We start from the raw sequence: 17,181 nt of genomic DNA, 5'->3' as shown, positions 1-17,181 counted from the left end.
ACTGTTTTTGCATAAATGCTTTTAATATAATGGTTCTTTAAAATCATATATTATTTTAATTAAAAAATAAATTTTTGAAAATACTTTTTTTTCTCCATCGCGATCATCTTCTAAATATTTTTTTTGCATACTTTAGTCATTTTAATTTAAAAACCGTTAATTTTTTAACGGCATTAGATGACGTGTATATATACACAAAAATAAGAATAAAAAAAAGGTAGAATAACAAAACAAGTGCTTTATGAGGATATATATGTAAATATCAATTTTAAAAGAGTATTCATGCAAAATTCGATATTTAGAAGGATATTTATGCAAAAAAACCCAAAATTTAATTTTATATTATAATTATTCAAGATTGATATAATTCATACAAAAAGGAAGATATTTTGAGTTTCGATCATAATAGTTAAAAAATCGATGGAAAATAGCTTGCAGTAAGTAATACATATGAAACCTTGAGGGACTTCAAAGTTCAAACCCTGTTATCCTCAACAAGCTTGTTTGTACGCAGACTGAGCTGGCCCAAAATTAAATGTGCTAACTCAAGCTTATCAAGCTTAGCTTGATAACAAAACAACCCAAGCTTAAGCTAGGCTTACCAGCTTAACATATTCATAGTTTATGGAGGGTGACAACTAGTTGAGTTGTTCAGATGACTTGGTATTCGTTAAGTTAAACTAGTTCTTGGCTTGGCTCTATAATTGGAAAAATAGATCTTGGAACTGGTCATTTAAATTACAAACAAGCGCGCATACTAAATCTTGGCAGGTGCAGTCCATGGAGCTGATTTTTTTCTCTGCTTTTTCCCCTTTTCCCCACCTGACTTACTTTCTCACATGATTACATTTTTGAATACTGACTAAGGTCTTATGGAGCATCCACCTTAATATAGATAGCATTTAGCACAATTTTAGTTTTCAGTTTTCAATTTTTTTTCATTTTTTAAAATTAAAAAAAAATCTGAAACTTGTTTGATAGCTCCTTATGTTCAGGCAAATGAATGTTGCGGCCAGGGTAGTGATAGACAGCAATGGTGATCCCGGATCATTCTAGTTTTCAAAACTTACAGAACTGGACTTAGAGATGAGTTTTATTTAAAAAATGTAAAATAAGAACCGGGTTACTAAATGCTATTCTTATCTCCCTTTGTGTTTGATTTTAATTAAAAAAAAGAAAAAAGAAAATTATGAACATGCCAAATAGGGCCATGGCAACAAGCCATTTCAAAGACAAAAATCATATCAAATCCGCGCCATCATGTGAACAATTCATTGTGAAAATATATTAAGCCAACCTAAAGGGAGTATCGATTACCAACATCCACAGACTTGGGATGAGGGTTACCGAAGTTGGATCAATCAACAACTTCACCTTTTTCAGATGCAGGTTACTCTCAGAATAATGACCATTGACACCATGATTGAATCATGAGGATACCTGTGGCAAATAGTGTTCCCAAGACTAAAGAGTCCAGTGCCTCTGTTGAAGCATCTTCCAACCGAAACATCACCACAGGAGGTTGCACATAATCAACTTGAAACGATTCCTCCTCACCAATCAGTTAGCTTTCCACCCAGAAAAGTGGGAGAAATGCATGCATCTCTAAATTGACAGAGCTGTTCTTACTCACTCTGTGATAAAAAAAAAATCGTGTGTTCTGCAAAGACCTTAATAATAACCTGTGAAAGTGTATTTGTGGCAAACCATCCTGTCAGCCATTAGATCATAGCATAAAACTGTGCAAGGGCAGAGAAATGAAAGGATGTGGAGATGAAGTTAGTCTGTAAAAGGGTTGCTGCAAGAACTTTACAGCATTTTACCAAGAATTGGACTAGACTATTTTACTGCAATCAGAATACATCTTGATCTGTTTGATCAAAGAAGGGGCAGGATTAAAAAAGGTCAGATTTGCTATTCTTTCGTGGCGTTTCTATACATAAGTGTTAGCCTTTGAGTTTTTAGTAGAGAACGTTTCTCCTACACCTGCAAAGAAGCAAATGTCTTTCAGGCAAAGAGCAATTCGGTACTTGAGACAATACCAGAGTGATGGATGACTCTCTTCTCCTGTTCTTCTATGACTGGAGATCAAGAACAGCTTCACCTGCAAGGCAGTAGAGTGTCGTGCAACTTTATGCTGATGCAGCACTGATCATGCAAGGACAAAAGTTTTTTTGTGAAAAAAAGGCGGGTGTTGAAATGGCCGGTAACTAATTTATGACAACTTGAATAATGTCAACTAGGGGAACTGCTGAATGCTTCCCTGCAATGACAGTCTTAGCATCAGCAGTTCATCTTTGCAGGTGCTCGCCAGACCAGATGGAACTTTGATTCTCCTTGTTCAATAAGCAGCATGAAAGCAAATTCTTCTCTTTATATTAATTACTGGTGAATGTATATAGAACTCTTAAGCCATTTAAATCAACCCATAACCATTCATCCTTGTCCCATCTATTTGAATCAGCTTTATTGAAGCTCATCTGCCCAGCAATCCTGTTAAGGCTGCATAAAATACATAAAATGTTATTTTTAGCTTTTCCATATCCTTTTTGGCAACCTCTATCCATGTCATCTTAGATCCCCTCCAATATCCTTCAACAAAAATTAAATTGCCCTTCCTTAATTACTAAAGCCCCTTGATCTTTGTTATGCATGCTCGTACTTATCAATTGATTCTCTGTCACTTTGTCCTTAATTTGTGCAATTCCTACAAGTCATCTAATGCCTTTCTCATTTTAGGGTACAACTTTTTCCATATAACCATCTCAGTGTTCCCATTTCTTATACCATCTAAACATGCTCGACTCCCAAAAATAGCACCGACAACATGGAGCGACAAAAGAGAACGAGATAGCTATATTTCTATCATTACAGTGCAAATGGCATCACTTAAACAAACATTCATAACTAAGAATCACATAGCTAACATACGTTGTTTCATGATTGGATATTGCTAAGATAATCCTACAAAATCAGTTCCAAGAGCAGCATAAAAATCTATTAAGAGCCAATAAAGAATAAGATTTTTCTCTAGCATAAATTGTCCAGCATTTGACCAGTACATAAGACCCACCATCTCTCAACAGGGATTGTCACCTAACCCTGAAGCTAATGTGTGGGAAGATCATTCAACTTTCTAAAGCCATTCATGTTCTTGCGACTAAAGAATATTCAGAAGGACCAAGTGAGCAATGTACTCCCTAAATAGTAGGAGAACTTTCTGAAATTAAAGCAATGAATTCAGTTAATTATTTATTTTTAAAGATATCCACCTACAGATACACACATAGAATTGCATAAAATACAGTTCTGTAATTACTATTATATAGCTCTTATTTACTAATAGCATTCATAATGAAGGTGACTAATGCAGACATAATTCTGCAACAAGTAAGAAATGAAAATGATTAATGACAACATATAATGCTGCAACAAGTAACAAAAGTATGTGGGGACTCAATATTTACCATGCATTCTTTTGACAAAGCGCTCAAATTCTAGGAAGTTGTGTCTCTCCATGAGATCTGGACTTAGCCTGAGGTAGGTAAATGCTGATAAGTGTCTTGCATCTGGATCATTCATTGGCTTGGAATTCTCCAGAATTTTGTTGTATCCATCTCTATCATGGCAGGGAAGAGCATTCTCACTAGCCACTGGTATACAAACATCCCAAGCAGCATTCAACACCTGATGATGGAACAGATTATGATTTCAATCACTGGTTTGCAGCCATTTATTTTTCTACAGTATGTAGCACATCTATAATGCAGATGATTACTACATGAAACTATTATTTTTGTTCTAGCAATAAACAAAGAACTCTTTAGGCTTTATGCGACTAACAAACCATCTTAGCCCCCTCCTTCCCAACTTTCCCACCACAAACACACTAAAAGAAATAAGAGTGACACCTTAAAACCACAGAGATCCTCCAATATTGGGAACCAATTGTTATTTAGAAAACAATAAGATGTCACACAGAGAGTTTTTTTTTTTTTTGAGCATCAAACTATTCTAGCTGTCTGCCATGAAAATCACATACCCACAGAAATAGCCCAACAGCAGGAATAATCATTCCCGAATCATATAGATTTGTGTTTGCTAATTGAATGAGACAAATGTGGAGGGATGTTCATATTAAACCAGCTAAATAAAGAATAACTCAAATATTATTGTTACTCCAAAAGCAACCAACAATCTAAATCTTCACACTAAATAATCAGAATCACAAATCTACTACCCCAGCTTTGCTTTTTTTATGTGTTTTGTTCTTAGTTTTTGTCTGTAACCAAAGCATACATAACCAATTAGAATGACAACTATATTCCTCCAAGTTAGTTTTTATTACACATTACCTGCCAAACCAAACCCTCTGGATCTGCTAATGCCTCTGGGAATTCCTCGTGTTGATCCAGAGTCCGCAACTCAACACATGTAAAGTTTAAAGCAGCACCATGCTTCTTCAACATTGATGCGATGGAAGCATAGCCATCACGATTGCAAGGGTTGTAAAACCCGGCAGTCAGTTCAGCTGCATGGCTTGCTGTTTTGTACCACCAATGGATACCTGATATCTGTTCCAACAAGCATAGAGCAGATGCCAAGGGATTGGTGTTATACAAACATCTTCCTGGTTTCATCTTAAAATCTGCAAAGATACTGCTGAAAAACGATTGCAATATCGCAATAACTTGATACATGTGACTGGGTAGAAAAGCTCAGAATTCAGGCAGAAATCAACTAAAGCATTTAAAATGTTTACAAACTAGTAACTCCAAAACAACTGCAATATCGCAACAAATTGATACATGTGATGAGTACAGAAGCTCAAAACCCAGGGAGAAATCGATTGATGCATTTAAAATTTTTACAAGAGCATTAGTAACTACAGAGCATGGTGAGGAATGAGAAGTCGGCAAAATTCTGCAGAAATCCTATACAATTTGAATATTATAGGTATTTATTTGTTAGGAGGATAGAAAAATAAGTGACTATCTAAAAGAAGAAATGTACCCAAACAATGGTTTGAGTTAGAATAAGAACTTATTATTGGAAATATACCAAATAACATCGAAGTGCACCAAAATTACATTCGAAGCAAAACTAAAAATTATATGATGGAAAGCAGGAAACTCCGCTCCTCAGCAAGTAAAATTGTATATTACTTATGCCAACAGCAAATGTGGATAATATGTTGAATCCCATTCAAGAGAAAGGCAATGAGAATTCTTGAATAGAACCAATTATCTTAAAGAAACATAAGGAAAAATATAATCAATATATGAAAGAAAGCAAACAGAATTCGCCCTTACCTTTGCAGCAATGCATGTGCCCTCAAAAGCTAATTTGGCCAGGGATAGTACACGATCAGCATGATCAACTAAGACTTGAGAATACCAATTAAGGAAGAATCTACCATAATAACTATCATAGTCTCCTCCATCACAAAAGAATCCAGTTTCATGTGGCCGTGAATTATAAAAGCCTGCATTCCCCGGTCCTCTTGCCCAAAAAGAGTGCCCCCTTGCTTCTGCTGCCTTTCTCAGACTCTTCATTAGATATTGATCATAACACTACAAAGTTATACTTCCCTTAGTGGTCAAGTTGAAATTATATAACAAAAGATGAACTAAGTGACTAGTAAATACACTAAAAGATGCCTATGTACTAAGGAGGCAAACTATGTCAATTTAGATTTTGCCGACAAAATGGCTGTTGAAAAGCACGAGTCTTACAAAGGAATCAAAACGTGAAATGTGGATTCAAATTCTATCCTGACATGCTACGATACATACAATTCTATGCAGAATATCAAGTAAGTGACCTGTAATTTTTGTGTCAAAGGCAGGAAAGTATATATTTTGCCTATATAGGCACAGCCATAGCAAGCATTATAGTCCTTCCAATCAACTGCTTATGATGCTTAGCAAGTGATCTATTCATATGCACCTCTATACCATCACTTTTACATGCAAGGGTGCTATGTCTGCTGGTCGGTTGTTGACTGCATCATCCCAGCTATATACCAATGCATCAATGTGATGTGCTTATAAGAAGAAAATTCTAGTACAACAAAGGAATAGCATGCCTTCTACATTGAGAGTACTAGTGTTTTGTATCCTTGCTTCGTGGAATGCTCAACATTCTAGAATCATAATCATTTGTGAAATGCGAAAGTGGCAGGTGAAAACTTGATTACCTGGAATTCCCCAATACCAGGATATCTCCAGCCATGCTTCACTGGGTAAGATGGATAACGTAGCTCCCCACAGGGACCTAATCCAACTTCAATCTCAGAGATAATACCATCTTCAAAAAACTCATCAAACTCTACTCGAAAGCTTCTCATGTAGTCAAAGTAAACCTATAACAAATTCATGGAAACATCAGGCAAGGGAAATAAATTTTATGCAAAACAAATTGAACAATATATTTCCTATCTTAAAATGAGAAATAATGTTTGCACAAAAGCTTCCTGCTAATCAATTATCTAAATGATATCTGTACTGTATTAAAAAAACAGGAATTTTAAATATGTGTCATAAACAATTCCTTCCCAATTTTCCAAAATACCCTCCTTTCAATCATAAGATAAGTATACAAAGAAGTTTTCCAATATAGCTTGGATGATGAACAATGAAAGGAATACGTTTTACCAAAGAATGTAAGCATAAAGTAGTCCATAACAAGGCCTAACGAAACAGAACCAGCATATCAAGGGAATGGAATGAGACCTCTCATAGTTTCTAAATATAGCATAGACTTTAAATTATCTTTTATTATTTTGATTTCGGGCATCCAGTTTTATTTCTTAACATGAATTTCATGTCCCCAGTTTGCTAGTAGAAGACAAGATCAGATGTAAATGCAATCAGAAAGTTCATCAGATGTGGCACTTTCTAAACTAGTTTCATTAAAAATAAATCCGATCTTAAAATATTGGTAGTTAGCATGTGTAAATGCAAAATAGTCTTTCAGTATTTATTGGATAGATCACTGCCTTTTAAGACCTTTGACTCCGTTAAGATAAAACTTTTAATTAAAACATCTTCAATACCTCTTTTATAATCTGCAAGAAAACCTTTGTATTCTTCACACTTTTCTGTCGTGCATATGCTTGTTACACGTTGATTTCAATTTATAGTAGTTGTGGGGTTTTGACAGACATCCACAGTAAATCAAATAAAAACTTCTTCTCAACAAGGTATTCAGAGAAGAGATATAACATAAACAAGTATGTCTAAAGAATAGACAATAACAAAATTTCATGTTGTAGAGAAAATCTTCAATCACCAGAATGAGAATTAACAGACATGTGTTCTTTCATGAATTTGAGAACAAACAAGCAGCCTATACCTCAAGTGCTGTGCGGCCTCTTAATACTCTTTCCTTGTCAATCCCCATGAAAGGCATTCAGGATTTCGTCTCCTTCTCCATCTGTTGAAAAAAATGTCTGGATTGCTTCTACCAATTTCTGCTACCCAATGTGGCAAAGGAATACAGACATCGTCACCTATATTGCCTCCACATTCATGAAATGACATGACCACCTTACAATTGCAAGCAGGAGTATATCAGCAATCTATCAAAACTTCCAGAAGTACAGTTATGATAGAAAAAACAGTCCAAGCAAAAAATGATAAGCAACTTTTACTGCTTAAAGGGAAAAAAATAAAAAGGAAAAAATACTAGTTATGTGGGGACTCCTTTGTCAACATGTAACTCCAAAAGCAATACTTCCCTTTCCTTCATGAAAAGGGGGGGAAATCATAAGAATAAAGGCTTCAAAAGCTTTGTGCATGTTGAACCGTGCATGTACTAGTTCCCTGTTGATTCCATCAACCAGATTCAGGATGCAACCTGCCCACTGGCCCCAGTAGAATATAGATAGTATGTGCTCCAATTATTTGGTTATTAGATACATCAATTAAGTATTGCGTGCATTGAAATGACCACAGTGTTCTTCTATTAGTATCAATACTCAAGTTTTAACACCATTACTTTTGGGGATAGAAGTTATTTAGTTTACAAAGGAGAGTTACAACTATGTAATCTGCAGGGCAAAGGTGATATATGGCCTTAAATAATACATTCACATCTCTATAAAATATTTAGAATAAGTACTCAGCAAAGGAATTCACCCGATGCAGCAACGGCAATTCATTGGACCCTGTGCTGCATTACGTGTGTAGGAATCTCACCTGCAGTTTAAGCTTCAGTTTCTCGTACAATCTGAAAAAGCTTCTTATAACCATGCAATTGTAATCTTGTGGCGCATGTGCTTCCACTATTCCCCACCAACAATCAACCATGACACCATCAACATTGACAGATTTTAATATTCTCAACTGCTTTATTATACTGTCTGGTCAACCAACTCGCACTTCATGTTGACGATACCAAGCTGTCATTCCATCAAAGCCAATATAAAATCAGAGAACAAATATTGTACAAATAAAAAATTTAAGTTCTAATGTTTAGATCTAACTCTGACAATAACAACCTATAATAGAAACCTATCCTTAAATTCACGAAGGTAGGAGCAGACAGTGATGAGAGTGCAGTTGTAGCAGCATAACAGTCACTCTATAAAAGTTTTATTAAAACAACTCACAGGGAGCATCACATAAACCGGAACATAAGGGGTTCCCGCAAATCACGCTCTGGCATTCTCTGAGCTGAAGTTATGTCAGTACCTGCAATACAAGTACCACCCTATGTAACCAACAAATGAGTCTGCTATAGCAAAACTAAGACAAAAAAAAAAAAAAGATGATGTCAGAAGCAACAGACTATAGAGGAAGAGAACTGTTCAGGTACCGTCAAACAGTTATCATAAGAAAAAATAACAAAATCAGTTCTTAAAAAATGGAAAGGTGTATCCTCGCATCATAATCCACATGCAAGAAGAAGACCACAACATAATGACAATGAAAAGCCTGATATTTTATACAGCATTGTTACCACAGTCTTAGTCAAAGTGTAGGTTAGGTGCCAAAGAAATGAGAGGCCAGCACAGCGAGTTACTTGAAGACCCAGGCAGAGCCATAGGCTCTAGACTCTCTATGCCCAGTCCAAGCTTCATCTTTTTTTACACAAACTGCTATGTTTCCTCAAGAACCTTACTAGAATGTGTGTAAACTCAGATATCATTTTTATTCGGGGGTTTGTTTATTAATTAGACGAAAATGCCAAACTCATCCATTGATGGTTCATAAAACTATGAGCTGAAGCAGTTTAGGGGAAAGAAAGCATTTTCATTCTGTTTTACAGTATCAGATGATATCATGTTTCAGTTTCTATGCTAGAAGTAGCACTTCTACATGATGTAGGATTGTACTGGTTGTCAAAATTACTATTGTCATCAATGGAAGAGTTAAAGAATACTTTGCAGCAGGCTTCTAGTATAGACATTGTTATTAAAGGCATGTTGCTTAGTAATTCTAATTGCTTGTACTGTAATAACATGCAATAAAAGGCCAGACTATCAAAGTATCAAAATTCAAATCAGTACTATACTGGATCAAAGTATTATCCATATTCCTTTCAGGCCTACAACTTAATGAATCTTAAAAAATCTACTTCTGACATTCGGGTCATGGAATTAGACCCAGACGTTATAAAAAAAAATCTGAAACATATTAAACATTAGGTATCAACAGTTATCAAAATAATGAGAGAAAGAAACAACTCAAACTCTAGAAGGTCAAAGAATTCCAGTACCAAACTATTTGGCATCAGCCGTTTAAGTTTGACATTGTTATTGGTGTCAATCACTATCAAATAAATATGACCATCGGAGCATTGTTAAGAGATTAGATTTTCATCAACATCCTTACCAGTATCAGTGAATTTCTAAAATCCGTATCAGTCACATCGAGCAATTATATATATGTTAAAAAATACAAAAAAAAAAAGAACGTTTCAAATTTGTAGCATTAGATTATATAGAGTAGCGTAGCATCTTATCACCACTATGACCGAACCTCAGTTCAACATTACATGAACATTGCAGCACGACCAGATCACTGAAGACAACTACCTGCTTTCCGTCGACTCCGTCGGTGCAGCTGGCGGCGAGGGGCGAGCTCTCGACCATCCTCTCTCTGTGGCCTCCCATCATGACGGCCGTGCCGGGGCCTGCCGTCGTAGGGGGGCGGTGGAGGGCCGTGAAGACGCCCTTCAGCGGGCGGTACTCCACGGAGCGGAGCCCACCACAGGGGAGACTCCCCGGAGCGGCTGGGATCTGAGCTGGCGCCATCGGACGACGTCGCCGGTGGGGCCTGGAGAAGACGAGCGGAGACGAAGAAGCCCATTGGGACCCCCTCGTTTAGCTCAACAAACTCCAACTCACAAAAGGACTACAGAAAATTAACTCGGTAGGAAATCGCAAATGGTTGTTCCGAATTGAATCGAGAGGTGCTCGCCAATCGAGATTTATTTTATGATTATTTTTTTTAAAACCGGGCAACATTGTTCTCAGGTGGAATCAAAAGAGAGAGTTTCTGCCAGGAGTGATCGCAGCCGTCCCATCCGTATAGCAGTAAATTTGGACGCCTTGCTTAGTAGATGATCTAAGCGTCGGATTCCAATAATTGGACGTCAGTGATCCAGCTCGCAAATAGGATCAAGACAACCCACGGCACGTCTAGCAAACGGCCGTTGCCAACTTCCATGCGAAATAATAATAAACAACTGTGGCATTTCAATACTATAGGTCCCAACGAAAAAAAAAACAAACATAACGCAACATAATCCAAAGAACACATGACCAGAAGGGGAACGGAAACCCAAAGGCTAGACCAATCCATTAGATTAGAGCCAATCGAAGAAAATATCGACGGGACGGGACGGGACGGGAACGGAGTCCATAATTTGGGAAACGTTTCGCAGGCGAAATCCAACGGCAAGAAGTCCTTGATACGTTTCTTGTTCCCTTTCATCCATCAATTTTTCTCATTCGCCGAGGAAAATTAATAAAAGGAAAAAGAAAATCCCGAGAGAAAACCGAGAGGGCCAATGAGAGAAGGGCAACAGAAAATAGGAGAGAGAGAGAGAGAGAGAGAGAGAGATGGAAACCTGGGGAGAAGAGGAGGCGGAGGAGCGAGAGGGGAAGGTGGTGCCGTCGGGGAGCACCACCCAACCGGCTTCCCTTGCGAGGGCGGCGATGACCTCGTTGATGTCAGCCCGCGCCCGGAGGTTGTAGTTCCCGTGCCGCCGGAGCCCTGACAGGATCCTCGCAGTGATCGCCCGCCGGTGCCGCTCCCTAAGCTTCGTCCTTTCCTTCTCCTCCTTCGGCCCGCGGCCGCCTCATCATCCCCCCTTGCATCATCCCCTCCCCCCCACCGCTGCCGCCGCCGATCCCCCCCGGTTGCTCGAAGTACCTGCCCCCATCTCCTCCCCTGCCGGCGTCCCTGCCATCCCCATCACCGCTGCGCCGCCGCTGCCGCTTCCCCCTTCCTCCTCGTCGTCCTCCTCCTTCACCTCCATCTCCATCTCCTCCTCGTCCTCCTCCTCGCTGGTCCCTCCCAGCTTCTCCATCTCCTGAGCCATCCCCTTCGCGTGACCCCTTTTTTCCGGTACTACAGCCCTAGCCCTTTCTCCCACGCCTTTTACATTTCTAGGTACGTCCGTCCTTTCCAGAGTAATTCAGGTCGAAAAAGCTCCGATTCCCTTTCCTCCGATCGAAACCCAAGAGCGAAAGAAGGATTGAATCTTAAATGGACAAAAAGGGGGTACGAGTTGAGATCTCGCTCCTCTCCTCGAAAGGCCCCTCCTTTCCGGACCTCCGGCGAGGTTCCGAGGCGGTGCTCCGGCCTTCTCCGGCGATCCGGGCGGGCGGCAAGAGGGGACCCGGATCAGAGTGACTGCTGGCCCGGAAGCGACCCTCCGACGAGGTCCTGGGCGGAGATTGAGCAGGATGGGCGTCGCCGGGGAGTTCCTCCGCCGGCGGTCCGGCGGTGTCGATTGTGGGGCTAAGGGTCTCTAGGGTTTCGCTCGTGTGCGGCCGCGTGTTGGGGTTTATGTTTAGCACGCCTGGGGCGAGGGAGGAAGGGTGGGGATCCGACGGCCCAGAACGGGACACGTGCAGCACGTGCGGACGGCACGGATGGGTCGCGTTGGGCGTCATGGGGTGTTTGGTGACTTCCTCCTTCCCGGTGGGCCGGGGCACGCTTCCGTGATTCCAGTTCACGCCATTTTCTCGCCCCACCCTACTAACCGCGGCAGGGGTGGAAGGCGTGACTCCCTTGGGCTTCATAAATTTATTTATTTAATATAATTTTAAAAAAATTGGTACAACGGCTGATAAGCGCACCTCGCAGAATCAAAAGAAAGAAAATGATAAAGCAATGGAGGACCGACTTTATGTTTAGAAAACCTCTCAGAAGTGCTAGGCAGTGATCCAATCAGCGGTCTTGTTTATCTTTTCGATATACATGCATAGTTTAGAAGATGCTATAGTCTTTTGCCATCCAACGGTTATTGCAAAGTAGAGGATAAAAAAAAAAATTAGAAAAATCTACTTGAGGACTATGGACATTATTACTACTTTTATGGTAGTGTGGTCCTCTTCCGAAGATGGTGCGCGGTCGCTAAAATAATCAGCTCAACGCTCATGGGGCGGCAGGGAGTCCCAAAGTAAAGCTTCTTTGTTTATATAAAGCTAAGGATTTGAACGTTACCGGACTAGGGAAAATAAAATGAAGCAATAGGTTGATAGCTAGACTGGAGTGCAGAGAATGTTTCAAAAAGAGGGCAGAAAACTGAAAGAAGTCCCCACTGGCTATTTTCTAACATCAGGTTTAGTAAAGGAAATGTTTGTCTAAATCTACGTGCCGAGGATGTGAACAGGTGAATTACATCTTATTCCCAGCATGCGTTGAACTTTAATATGAACTGCTTGCTAGGGTATTAGATTCATTTTGACTTAGATTTTGGAGGGTTGTTAGATAATTTATGATGCTCTTGAAAGAAAATAGGTTTTATACTAATTTATTTATGGAATGGAGGCAGACGTTGATAGGTTTCTAGATGATGCATTTCAAATGTTTGATAAATAATTAGACTAATGATGCATCCATTGATGGTGATGTACTTCATCCAAAGCTTATGCAAATGAATCATGTGAAGAATCTGATGCGAGAGAATTTTATTTGGGAAGAAATAAGTGATGGTGGACCATCGCGTGATGTCTAGGGAATTGGGGGGAAAAAATAAAAAAAGAGTAATTGAAAAAATTCACGCACCCTTTTTTTTTTCTTTTGCTTAGATTCTCCTCCGACTTGTCCCAGCCATGACACTTTTATGTTTTAAAGGACTCGTTGACGCAAACTGGTCTTCCATTTTTCGAAAGCAACAGGTCTTGCTTTTAAATTTTCGTTTTCCACATTGCAACCAAGCCGGGGGTATGCCACATCATCTAGGGAATATTAGGAAAGTTAGCTAAATTTCGTTTTAGAAAATTATATATCATCATCAAGGCACAAAGATCTAAGCTTTGGAAGCATAGGATAAAAGGGAGACCATGTATTCAGGAACCATCGTCAGAAACGCATAAATTTATAGCCTGTACATAGTAGTATGCTATAGATTAATCCATAGACATGTATCATTTTGTCATTATGAAATCATGCTTTAGACACAAAAATGCAAATGAGGCAGCATCTATTTGGGCTTGATTTTGTATTGCATTGGATTGGTTTGCAGACGTCCCTACTGAAGATTTTTTACTTGACCTAAGTTTTGCCTAATATATTATAATTAAAATATATTATATTACTCTAATTACTAAAAAATAAAATTAAAAATATTTATTTTTGGAGAGAGAGAGGGAGGGAGATCCACCATGATTCCTATAATTATCAAGGCCCACAGTTTTATAGATGCACCGTCAAAGGGAATCCGGAAAATGGTGGGTGGAATATGGAGCTTATTCGCAGGGCATTTGGCGAGAATTTGGCTGAGAGGGTGTGAACAATCGTAGTATTGGGTAATCATACTCAGGACAGATTAACTGGGGGGCCATCGTATAGCAGCACGGTCAGGATGAGGGATCTTTACAACATATATCGAGGAGCGGCTTCGGCTAACCAAGATGGGGAATAGGTATGGAAAATTGGTGCTCATCCCAAAGTAGCCTTGTTTCTAGGAAAAGTGGCGTGGAATAGGATTCCATGTCGGGCTATCTTTGCAAGTCAAGGTCTCCAAATTCAGCCGAACTGTGGGAGCTACCTAGGGACGACTGAGACTGTGGCCCATGTTTTATTTCAGTACCTAAGGGCGCAACAAGTGTGGAGCTTGGCTAGTCAGAGTATGCTAGCGGTCAGAGCCGGCTCAATTCTTAGGCGACTGAGGCGGTCGTCTAAGGCTCCGGCCCAAAGAAGGCCCACCGCAAATAGAGCTATCTAAGGAATGGTAGGAGATTGGCCACGAAAAGGGTGGGCATCAAAGTTAATACCTACCTCATGCCTTCAAGACGTGAGAAGGGAAAATGTCGTCATCCCATCGCAGCTAGGAACAGAAGATTAAACACTAAATGAAGGGAAAGGCAATATCTTTTCTCTTCTTCCTTCGTTGTTATAAGGAAAGGCGAGTCCTTTCCTATTCCTTCTTCGTCGTTCTCTGTTGCTTCTCGCTCAAGCTTCTTATAGAAGCGTGACCAGAGCTGCCTTTAGGCATAACAACAAAAGACATCATCTCACTCCCACTATTGGCAGTGGCAGCAGCATGAGAAGAGGAGGGAAGAGTCAAGAGAGGAGAGAAGCCAACAAACGAAACCACATCGTATTACATGTGCTTGTCGCCCATGTGAATCGAAGAACAGAGGATAGAGAGAGCGTTCGGCAATGGAAAAGCGACACCCTTAATTTCTCTTTGTTATTGAAAAAATTTAAAGAGGAGAGAAAAGCAACACCCAAGATCCCGAGCAGCCTCAGGTTCGGCCTTACCTTTGTCCTCTCCAACTCCACTTCGCCGCCCGATGTCTTTCCCGGCTAGTACTTTGGCCTCTTCTCCAACTCTACCCCTCAGTCTCCAGCACTACTTTTCATTATCGAGTTCGACACCGCTTTTCGAGATTTGAGTTCATTTGTCTTGATTAAGTTTTATCATTTTTAACTCTTTTATATTTTGGTTTATTTGTAGTGATTGTCTTAATTGCTTTGTTTGATACTATTATTTTTAGATTCAAATGTCTAATAGAAAATATGAATGTGGGTATGAAAAATTCAAAAAGAAAAGAAAAATTGAAAAACTAATTCAATCTCAAAAAAATGCTCTAGAAAGATTTGTTGGATTTGTTGTCACAAACAAATAAAATAGTATATCAAGTTCAAATCAGAAATTAGTAACAAAACAAGCACCCAAAATAGAGTTAGAAGATGACATAAAAGAACAAAACAAAATGAGATTGACAACCAGATTTATAATAGTATTCAAACATCTACTGAAACAATCTCTAGTAAAGAACACAATGAGATATTTATTAATGGAAAGAGGTCTAATTAGATATTATGATCTTTATTTTTCTAGGAATGAAAACAATGGATACTTCTCTACGATACATTATATTCGAAGTTATCTAATGGTGAAAAACATGATAGAAGTGGTTAGTATATTCGAAGGATTTGGATAGGGTAATTGTTTTTGTTGTAAATTATTTTATTCAAAGCCTAGCACGAGTTACTTAATCAATGAAGGAACTAGGGATTGAAAAAAACTAGGTATTAAGCTCAAAAGTCATGAAACAACTAATGAACATATTATTAGCATGAATAAGTAGATTGATTTAGAAGTGAGATTATTGAAAAATAAGACAATTAACAAAAGTCTCTAAGAACAAATAAACCAAGAGAAGGATCATTGGAAAAAAGTACTATTGAGAATTATTTTTGTTGGGAAAAACCTTGCAAAAAATAATTTAGTATTTCAGAGAAAGAATGAAAAGATCTACTAATGCAATAACAAAATTTTTTTAAATCTTATTGAAATGATTGCAGAATTTGATCCAGTAATGCAAGAACATGTTCAACGCATTCAATATGGTGAAATTCACAATCATTATTTAGGTCATAACGTTCAAAATGAATTGATTCAAATATTAGCATATAAAATTAAAACTATAATAATTAAAAAGATTAAAAAAGTAAAATACTTTTTTATAGTACTTGATTGCACTCCTGATGCAAGCTATCAAGAATAAATGACCCTAGTTTTAATATGTGTAAATACTGTAACAAGTCCAGTAAAAGTAAAAGAATATTTTTTAGAATTTTTAGAAGTAGATGATACCTCACCTTTTTAGTGAACTTATAAATATAATAGAAAAATATAAATTTGAGGTTAATGATATAAGAGGACAAGAGTATGACAACATGTCTAATATGAAAGAAAAACATCAAGGTATACAAAAAAGATTATTGGATATAAATGCTAGAACATTTTACACACCATGTAGATGTCCTAACTTAAATTTAGTATTGTGTGATGTTGCTAACTCCTATCCTAAGGCTATATATTTTTTTAAGTGATACAATGAATTTATACTTTTTTTTCTACGATTAGATGAAAAAATTTACAAGATAATGTATCCACATTGACTCTTAAATTCTTATCACAGACACGTTGGAAAAGTCATATCGAAAGCAATTAAATACTAAGCTCCTAAAATAAAAGATGCCTTTGTTCAATTAGCAGAAACTAAAAAATACCCTAAAACAAAGAGTGAAACCATATACTCAGCTACATATAAGATTGAGAATTTTGAATTTTTATTGGGCATGAATATTTGGTATGATATATTGTTTGTTGTTAACTCAGTTAGTAAGAACTTACAATATGAAGACATGCATATTGATGTTGTTATAAATCAATTAAAATATTTTCTTTCTTATTTGAAAAGTTATAAAAAAAATGGATTCATATCTGCTTTGATTTTATCTAAAAAAATTGCAAATGAAATGGAAATAGAACCTACATTTCGTGAAAAACGTGTGATCTATAAAAGAAAATAATTTGATGAAAATAGTGATGATGAGATAGCAAGATCAGCTGAAGAATCTTTTAGAATTGATTATGTTACGGGGGAACTAAGCCGCCATGCTCCACGTGACCGGCACGCGCGCCCATGAAGACTACGGCTGTCCTTTGATCCAGCAATCCGACCCCGAGTCGGACATCTTC

At 38.2% G+C, this 17,181-nt stretch overlaps 2 protein-coding genes across 2 annotated transcripts; both read right to left on the bottom strand.

Moving 5' to 3' along the window:
• Positions 1-1,754: 1,754 nt before the first annotated feature.
• On the bottom strand, positions 1,755-8,718 carry LOC103717417 (beta-amylase 2, chloroplastic). Its single transcript, XM_039121686.1, is given in 9 exon segments — positions 1,755-2,104; positions 3,468-3,687; positions 4,356-4,574; positions 5,313-5,573; positions 6,200-6,364; positions 7,357-7,403; positions 7,406-7,550; positions 8,202-8,404; positions 8,615-8,718. Coding segments are annotated over 8 exon segments (1,197 nt in total). The 5' UTR covers positions 8,313-8,404; positions 8,615-8,718; the 3' UTR covers positions 1,755-2,075.
• Positions 8,719-9,285: 567 nt separating this feature from the next.
• LOC113462009 (beta-amylase 7-like) lies at positions 9,286-13,705 on the bottom strand. The gene is given in 2 exon segments (XM_039121681.1): positions 9,286-9,456; positions 11,080-13,705. Coding segments are annotated over 2 exon segments (645 nt in total). The 5' UTR covers positions 11,554-13,705.
• Positions 13,706-17,181: the final 3,476 nt, after the last annotated feature.

Source organism: Phoenix dactylifera, unplaced genomic scaffold (assembly GCF_009389715.1).
Source record: "Phoenix dactylifera cultivar Barhee BC4 unplaced genomic scaffold, palm_55x_up_171113_PBpolish2nd_filt_p 001185F, whole genome shotgun sequence".
NCBI lineage: Eukaryota > Viridiplantae > Streptophyta > Magnoliopsida > Arecales > Arecaceae > Phoenix > Phoenix dactylifera.
Note: the sequence above shows the minus strand (reverse complement) of the source record. Positions and strands in the feature narration are given on the sequence as shown.